Here is a 9,147-nt window from a genome sequence, read left to right as displayed (position 1 = left end):
CATATTTTAATTCTTATAAGAAAAATATACTTTATAAATTTACCAAATTAAAATATCTGAATTTGATGTTTATGGTTATGACAATGCACTTAAACTGTAATGTTTATCGAATTTCTTTTGCAGAATTTAATGTTGTTGGTACATATAACAACTTATTGTTGTTTTTGGTTTTACAAGTCCAATATGAAAGAGTCATGTAAGCCTCCATGGAGGTTGGTACACCGGACAAAGTCAATTCATAAAGCTACTACACAACATGTTTTAATCAAGAAGTCGCATCATGTTGTGATAATGCAAAGATCACGTGGATCATTTATGTTAAAAATTATTGTATTAAAAAACCAAATTGCTCTAATATAAATATTAAATATTTTAATTTAATAAGTTTGGTTCAAAAGGTTAAAATGAATCTAACTAACATTTTTTATTAAAATTTCACCTAAAACAATATCACTTATTAATGTAATATGTATTTAATTTATGTTCCCCACGTTTAACACGGGTCATAATCTAGTACTAAAGTAAATTAAAATAAGAAAAAAAAATACACTCAGGCTTTAATTCATTTATTTAGAAATATGTTAACGTTGTTACTTTTTATTTCCTTAAATATATAAAATTTGTAAATTTGGTTAAAGAATGAAGTCAAAAATCACCAAATTCTAAGATGCATACAACCTACAAAATAATTTTACTCAAAAAAGAACTATATTATTATTTCATTAAATATAGTTTGTGTAATAATATTTAACATGTTAAATATTTTTATAAATTGGAATAAAACTTCAACCCAATTGTTTAATTTTGTCCATTTTACATTCTGGTTTCCAACAAAAAAATAAATTGCTCCATTGCCGTTCTTGGTTGTCAATTTGCCTCGGGCTTTAAGTTGAGCCAAATGACAAAGATCAAGAAGTATTGTTTACTCCACATTCACAATAATATACCTCAACTTTGTTCGTCAAATTTGTTAATTATTATGTCGATATTTTCATCACATTCGGCCTTTGGGTAAGTTCCAAAAACAGATATCTTCAAAAAAAATTCATGATAAATTCTTCATTGACCCAACTTCTAAGGATCATCTAACAAAATTGTGCTTTTGTTTTATAAAAACGAAGCACGACAATGAAATGTAAAAAGTGTAAAAATTGCAGAAAACACCATTAACGATTGACCAATTTAAGTCTTGTTTTCAGACTCACGTTTATTAATCTACTTGAGTCAAGAGCTTCAGAAGTCGATTAAGCGGATCCATCTCAGCTTACAAGTTTTGCCTTCTTCCTTATGGTTTCTAAACAACAAATAAATAGAAATTAGGTTATTGATAAAACCAAATCAAAGCAATAAACAATGAGATATATAAGATAAAATTTACAACATTATAGATTTACAATACCTTCTCAGATTTATCTTTATCGTCTAATTTGTCTTTTCCTTCCATTTTCTGCTTCTGCTTCTCCAGCTTTTCTTTCTCCATTTTCTTCAACATTCAATGTACGCCAAAAATGAAACCTCCAGTGATCGATTAACCATCGGTAATAAAATAAACAAAAACAGATATTAAAAAAAAAATACCTTGACGTACAGATTCTCACGAGCACGTTCTTCGTCGTCAAGGACGCGGCCTTGATCGCTGAAGAGACGAAGCAATCTTAAATTGGAATTGGATGAGTGCTTGAAATGAAGAAGAGAATGTGATCTTGAGGAAATGATGGATCTCATCGCCATTAGGGATCTGTTTGAGCTATGGAAAAAATGAGAGAATGTGAATTAGTGAATGTGTTGGTTTGATGATCATGCTGTTGGTTGAATGGTTGGTTCCATGGGAAAGGGTCCAAGAGAGAATCACCGGGTCAATCGAAATGGGTTTTTATTTTAAGTAATATGCAATTTTACATGAAATAAAAAATAATTTAAATTTTGGTATATTTTATGATCAGGTTGTTGTCTATTTTTAGTAAACATAGTTACTTGAATTGGTTTAACTATCAATACAGTTTTAGAAGTTCAGTAACAATTCTATAAACAAACCAACAAATTACACATAAAAATAAAAATATGAACATTTGCAATCTATATTTGTAATATAGCTCTATCTAATATACTTTATTTTGTCTTCAAAAATACAAATTTGCAAGAATGGTCCATGTTTTATGTCATAACTTGCATCAGTGGTCCAAAAGTTTGATTTTGTTGCGAGTTGGCCAAAGTGTTTTAAACTTCTTTTATAAAGATGGATTTGTCACTTATTATTTTATTTTTTATTTTTCTTTTATTACAACAACTAAAAGTAAAACTAAAATAAAATACCTCTCTTTCTCACACACACACACACTCATAGAGAAGTGTGTGTGTGTGTGTGTGTGTGTGTGTGTGTGTGTGTATATATATATATATATATATATACATACTTCTCTATCTTCATTGATGCAAAACCGTCACCTCCTGTCTGACCACCACCGCTTATGGGACCACCCTAGTCACTAGAGACTCTTATTTTCATCGGACCACCACCATTACCTCCATCCAACCGGCTCTGCAACGTCGCTGGATCTTAAAGCCCTAAACTTCGTTACCACCTCCACATTCCACCTTGACCGTAAGAAACCACCAGAGCCACACTTGTCATTGTCGTCCTTCTCCGACGAGCCTCCTATGTTTGTAGAAGACGATTGACAATGACAATAAGACAAAGGATGACAGATGTGAACATCTATATATCCGTACCCACAACAAACACATGAGTTTCGTTGCCGCCTTCATTTCTCTCCATATCCGACGTTTCGTTGTTCACAGGAGTTCAAATATATGGTACTTGTTTGTCGAAGTTTAGATCTGCAAACAGTAAGCTTTATTTCATTGGAATTCAGACCACCACCTGTTTTCCGAAGACATATGTCTGAAAACCCTTCATCAAATCTGATTTTGTGTGTGTGTATGTGTGTTCATTAGATATGGGTTCATGAATATAAGTGTGTGTGTGTGTGTTCTTTAGCTCTTAATTTCATCAAATTTGATTTAGTGTATGTGTGTGTGTGTGTTCATTAGATATGGGGTTCATGAATGTATGTGTGTGTTCTTCAACTCTTGATTTTGACATTAGAATAAGAAACCCTTCATCATATCTGATTTCGACTTTAGAACAAGAAACCCCAAAAAATATTTATAGCGAACCCATTGACAAAAAAAAAAAAAAAAAAAAAAAAAAAAAAAAAAAAAAAAAAAGTTAAAGCATTTTCATAGCATTATGTCATGGTAACTATTTATAGCAACTATTAGAGCTCCAACTGAAGCTAGAAAGAAAGCATCGATTTTTCATATGTACAAAATTTTCACATGCCACTAAAGCTTGGAGGGGGAGAGAGAGAGGGGGGGGGGGGGGGATATTTTCTTTTTTCTTATATGATATCTATAATAAAAAAAATTAAAAAGTGGAAAATGCCAATGACAAATATGTTTTTATAAAAAGTTTTGAAAATTTTGAATCAAACAGGCAACAAAATCAAAATTTGAACCACCGGCATGAGTTCAAACAATTTTGGACAAAACTTACGAGTTGTGACATAACACAGAGTCCATTCTGGCAATTTTGTCCCTTTAAAAGTATAGTGTGCCTTTGAATGGTCATATTTCTGGCAATTTTCAACTTTTGGGTAGGTTACTGGTTATCATCGTCCTCTATGGATAACCTAAAATGTTTTTTTTTTCTAAAAATATTTCATAGTATAACAAAGTACGTAACCTAAAATAGGAATTTGAACAAAGTTCATCACATAAGGCAACATGCATGTCATGTCATTGTTGTAAAGCCCCAACGTGCCAACATAATCGTTAAACTTACTAACAGTTTTTTTCTTTTTTACTTAATAAGTTTTATGGGTGAAGCACTTAATTTGTATATGTGTGCATGGTTATTTCTTCTTGACTTAACATTGACAGAATGACTTAATGGGTTACGGGGGGAAAAACTTGGTTGGATGTATGAAGACTTTAAGAGGATGTTTGGTTTGTAGAATATCTGATTTGGTGAACAATTGCTAAGATAAAAAAAGGTGAAAAGGCATTTTTGTCTTTATAATAAAATATCAAAGTTTAAGTATTATGTGGCGTTTTAATTTTAAAATAAGAAAGGAAAAATATATTAATTGAAATTTATTATCACATTTATTACGTTTAATAGTTTACGTATATAATTATGAGTATTATGTGGTTTTTTTATTTTAAAATTTGTAAAAAAACTAAAAACTAACATGAGGGCATTATTTATTTCAAAAATAACAAGTATCAAAATCATGAGATATTTACATGAAGATAAAGAATAAAATTTAAAATATTTGATTTAGAAAAGAATGAATAATTCCTTCAAACACGAAATTTAATGGAATTTTAAAAGTTTCAATTTCTTTGATTTTGTCAACCAAATGCAATTTTTACCGATATTAACATTAAGATTCCTCCAAATCCTTTAAAATTTTTGAACAAAACACACCTTAAGTTTTATCTATATGTTCTTCCTTTTTCCTCACAACTCCTCTATGTTAAAATTCATATATTTTTTAAAATTAATGAATATTATGAAACTTATTTTTTGAAATGTAAAGTAAAATGATACTCTATGATTGTTAAACTATAATAATTGTGAAATTTGTTTTTTTTTCTTTTTTGGGATGCATAAAAATTAATCATTTAGGTTGTGTTTAACGTATTAGCTGAAAAACTAGTTTTTAGTTTATAAGTTAACTTAACAATAAGTCATCTCAAATAACACATCAAACAAAGTTTATAAGCTACTATATGTTACTTTTGTGGTCACCAAACACTAAATTGAAATAAATTCAAAAATAAATTAGCATGCGTACACGGAGCTTTAGTCTCATTGTTTATTCAACCTTGAAGAAAAAAATTGCATACTTACTTCCCATATACATTAGCGATCATATCGTATTCAGCTGTTTTGCAAATACAGGGCTTGGGAAAAAAACAATCTTTAACTAGGCTTATAAACCAATTTATAGATCAAAATTTCCAAAAGTATATGTTCTTAAAAATACTTGTTAGAACAAAACGAAAATACTTAAACAGTTTTTTTTTTTTTTTGCCAGGTACAAGAACAATACCCAAATACAAAAACTTGGACCTCAAAAGTCAAAAGTCAACCTTAAAACAAACTACCACACAAATCATATACCTCAAAATTCAAACAAACTTTGCAAATATTTCCACGTCACAAACATTAAATCCCAACATTTTTCCATCAGTCAACTTGAGATACAAGTTGACCAAATTTTATAAAATAACTTAGAAACAAGGCAACAACAACCACCGGGTACATGGCTGAGTCGGGTCCTACCCGCCCATACCCTGCCATCTTCTTTTCCTAAATTACCCTGGAACCAAACTACACATTATATTGATGTGATTCCAATTAACTAATATTAGTATGAAATGGGTCAACGGGATTTAAGCCCAGCAACAGAAAGCGCAACACCTCGAGTTGTCTTCACATAGCTCACATACTCCCCATAATGCATTGTAAATAACGTGCTTTGGTAACGAGTCAACTCGATACGTTTCCTCACAGACTCAGTTATGGTGCCATTATAACCAGCTTTACGCATCAGTGAATCAATCGCTTCTATCTTTGTCCAACCTGAAAAACCCAAAATACACAAATCATAATGTAAAGCCCAAAGTTACAAACTAGCCCAATAACATCCGTAGTATCAACTATCAATTTAAAAGTTAAAACCTTCTTGAGCAGCCACGTCAGGTAGGTATGTGGCACTTCGCCTTGTATTATAATCAGGGTCAGTGAATTCTATAATAATTCCATGCTTTCCAACCTACAACAAGAGTTGATGAACGAAAATGTTGCAAAGAAACTCGAATAGACTTTTTAAAAAAAAATTACAGAAACATTAAATATACCTCCCAATCGAGATAGTTAGCAGCGTTTTCATAATTAGTAAGAATGGAAACTGTACATTGCAAGAATGGTAATTCTTTAGACTGTATTGGTGGAAATCGCCGATCCCTCAGAGCACTGAAATGATGTTTAAAAAAGTATAACTGAGGGCAAATTTGTAAAAAGAGTACAACATTGTTGAGAAACTAGTAAGCTACCTGGTTAGTGAATAATCCTTGAAGCCATTTATTATGCAGCGAGCTTCCAGGGTTCCTATGCATCCACGTAGGCGAGGTTCCCCACCATTCACAGCTTTCTTCCAAGTCACAAACAATGGGCTGAAATCACAATGGCCATAATCAAATCATTTCATTGTTCATAGACAATGTGAATGTCAATTCTTAGATGATCTATGATGAAGATAGATTTATCATATGTACTTAAATCACATCCAATCACATGTAAACTGAAATTTCTTTTACGAATTCCCAGGTTTGAACCTGAGACTCACTTATGGATTCCTGAATTTCTTTTTTTAACTCCGATGCACCTTTTGGGGAGGAAGGCTGAAAGATGCATAGTTGTAGTTCCCAAAAAGATTAAATATAAGGGTTAAGCAATTAACACACAAACACATGGAGGCATTCCAATAAGTCAAATATATATTGAGAACAGTGGATAAGAGATGTATACAAATTGCAAATAACACCATAATTGTCATACATATATAGAATCATCACAAAATCCAAAAAGAAACCCCAAAACAATGACATAAAACAGTGAATTAATGAAGGAATCTAAGCAAGTAGATAGAAAATGACATTGAAAGATCAAAACTTTAAAGAGGGATGGAGAAGATTACTGTTGACCCTCATCGAAAGCAGGAGGGGGAACTTGTTCGCCGTTGAAGTGAGCCACCAGCGTATCGAAGCAATACACCACCATTTCCTTGTTTGCCGACACCATTTTTTCTGTTTTTTCGTTTTTCTTAGATTTTTTGCTGATAATTCTCTATGAAAATGTCAAGAATACCAACGGATATATGGGAAAAATGACACCACCGATTCCGATTGTCAAATTCGATCAACATTAAATTAAATAATAAAAAAATACCTGGATTTTAGAAATTAGGGTACGTGTACAAAAATTCTGAGGGTGGAGTGTTGGCTTTTCTTCGAAAGATTCCCGGATTATTGAAGCAACATCAGTGCTGACGACGAAAAAGAAAGCCAAAAGGGTGTGAAGACTTTTGCCCCTCCTCTGTATATGGATTTCTTTGTTCAACTGTTGGTGGAAATTACGTACATGTCCTCGGTCTTTTAGTGTAATTCTTACTGTACCCTTTACTTGGTTGATTTCCAAAAGCTACTATCAAAAGGCCGGTCCCGCTAAAAGAAATTATTTGGTACAATGTCGTCATATGAATAAATTCTTAGAAAAGAAAAGCAAAACGCAATAATATTGGTTTTAGTTTTATTCTAAAATACATAGTATATCACATTCAATTTTCTTAACATAAGATAAACGTTTTTTTTTAGTTGCTTTTAATTTAAATTAGTTGGGTTATTTGAAAGTTACCATACGTTTATTAATTTTATATTTTTTATATAATTTATGTAACATATTATTTTTTATAATTTTATTACTATATAGGGTCTATGAGTGTAACTTTGTCTAACATATAAACCGATTTTGTAATCTCAGCATTACACTAGGGCCATTTATATAACTTTGATATTACACAATGACTATTTCTATAGTGTTCAAAATTATATGGGGACCTTTTATGTTAATATCAAAGGCCTCTTTTTTTTCTTTTGTGAGATATAGTACTATCATATATGGACCAACATTACACAATCTCTCTATTATATAAAGATTATTTTTTTTAATATCCTTATTATATAGAGATTATTTTTGTAATTATTTTTTACATGGATCATTTTATAATTTTCAATTTCTTCTTAGGGTCATTTTTGTAGTTATGTAAATCTTATAGGGGCCATTTCTGTAACTAATTCATAGAGGGACCATTTTTGTAAATCTTGGTTTATCTTAAGGACAATTTCTATAACTTTATTATGGATATTTTTATAATTTTTAAAAAATTGGACTATCTTTCTTATTGTCCTCGTAATTAAAAGGATAGTGGTGATTAATATTCACAACAAGTATATATATATATATATATATATATAAAAGTAAGTTCATGCGAAAATATAAATATCCTGCGAAAACGCGAAAACAGATTTTATCTTATGAAAATTAAACACATGTACTATAAAAAAGTAATTTTATTAGCAATAAATTAAAGATAGTAAGTTTGAATTGGATGGTGTTATGGTAATATAGATTTAAAGACGGTTTTTATAATTATATTTTTTTCACGTCTTTAATCATTTTTAAATTCATGTTTTCATAATAAAAATGTTAAAAATCATACTTTGCTAATATGAAACAGTTTATCATCTATCATCGATTATCATCATGTATTTCAAAGTTTGGATGAATTATTTTCCAAAATATAATGTTGAGGTGACATAATATCATAGGTTTTTATTGTTTTCGCGTTTTCGCAAATTATTTGCATTTTCGCATGAACTCTCCCATATATATATATATATATATATATATATATATATATATATATATATATATATATATATATATATATATATAAAGAGAGAGAGAGAGAGAGAGAGAGAGGTTCAGGTTCATTTGAAACCATGCTAATTTTGTGAGAACGTAAGACCAAATTTAAAAATAATTTTAAAATGGAAAAATCCAAAAATTCTTTTTTTAAATATTATTTTCGGAACTTGAATTAACCAAAAAAAATTGAAAAAAAATATAAAAAAATTAAAAAATTTTAAAAAAATCCCTTTTTTTTTTTGAAAAATACGTGAAATATTCTAAATAAAATATTACACTGACATATTTTAAAAAATAAATTTAAAATGCAAAATAAATGAAAAAATCTAAAAATTCTTTTTTTAAATATTATTTTCGAAACTTGAATTAACTAAAAAAAATAAAAAAATTTAAAAAAAAATCATATTTTTCTGAAAAATACGTGAAATATTCTAAATACAATATTTAACTGTACATATTCTAAAACAATTTTAAAATGCAAAATAAATGAAAAAATCAAAAAACTCTTTTTTTAAATATTATTTTCGGAACTTGAATTAAGTAAAAAAAATAAAAATAAAATAAAAAAATGCGTCTCACGATCTCAC

General features: G+C 29.6%; 1 protein-coding gene and 1 long non-coding RNA gene across 3 annotated transcripts; both read right to left on the bottom strand.

Moving 5' to 3' along the window:
- Positions 1 to 957: 957 nt before the first annotated feature.
- On the bottom strand, positions 958 to 1,866 carry LOC145029299 (uncharacterized). Its single transcript, XR_013676462.1, has 3 exons — positions 1,579 to 1,866; positions 1,400 to 1,483; positions 958 to 1,294 (listed from the first exon to the last, which is right to left on the bottom strand). It is a non-coding gene; the product is annotated as an uncharacterized LOC145029299 (long non-coding RNA).
- A 3,322-nt stretch (positions 1,867 to 5,188) lies between these two features.
- Positions 5,189 to 7,170, bottom strand: LOC145032582 (uncharacterized protein At2g38710-like). 2 transcript variants are annotated; one of them, XM_078981444.1, is made up of 6 exons: positions 7,022 to 7,170; positions 6,771 to 6,879; positions 6,127 to 6,246; positions 5,932 to 6,046; positions 5,753 to 5,846; positions 5,189 to 5,653 (listed from the first exon to the last, which is right to left on the bottom strand). In XM_078981444.1, the coding sequence occupies exons 2-6, from the start codon at positions 6,872 to 6,874 to the stop codon at positions 5,454 to 5,456; spliced, it is 633 nt and encodes a 210-aa protein (XP_078837570.1). In that variant the 5' UTR covers positions 6,875 to 6,879; positions 7,022 to 7,170; the 3' UTR covers positions 5,189 to 5,453. The 2 variants fall into 2 exon arrangements, with proteins under 2 accessions (XP_078837570.1, XP_078837571.1); XM_078981445.1 differs by having other exon boundaries at positions 6,771 to 6,919; positions 7,022 to 7,166.
- Positions 7,171 to 9,147: the final 1,977 nt, after the last annotated feature.

The sequence above is a fragment of the Lactuca saligna genome, chromosome 2, assembly GCF_052625555.1.
Source record: "Lactuca saligna cultivar CGN05327 chromosome 2, ASM5262555v1, whole genome shotgun sequence".
NCBI lineage: Eukaryota > Viridiplantae > Streptophyta > Magnoliopsida > Asterales > Asteraceae > Lactuca > Lactuca saligna.
This window is presented reverse-complemented; position numbering and strand designations above follow the sequence as displayed.

Bases quoted from the DNA above. Each gene is read 5' to 3' on its own strand.
- LOC145032582 (XM_078981444.1), bottom strand. From the start codon at position 6,874: ATGGTGTCGGCAAACAAGGAAATGGTGGTGTATTGCTTCGATACGCTG. The intron at 6,047-6,126 runs GTAGCTTACTAG...ACATCATTTCAG, and splicing joins AAGGATTATTCACTAACCAG to TGCTCTGAGGGATCGGCGAT. The intron at 5,654-5,752 runs GTTTTAACTTTT...TGGGTTTTTCAG, and splicing joins TGACGTGGCTGCTCAAGAAG to GTTGGACAAAGATAGAAGCG.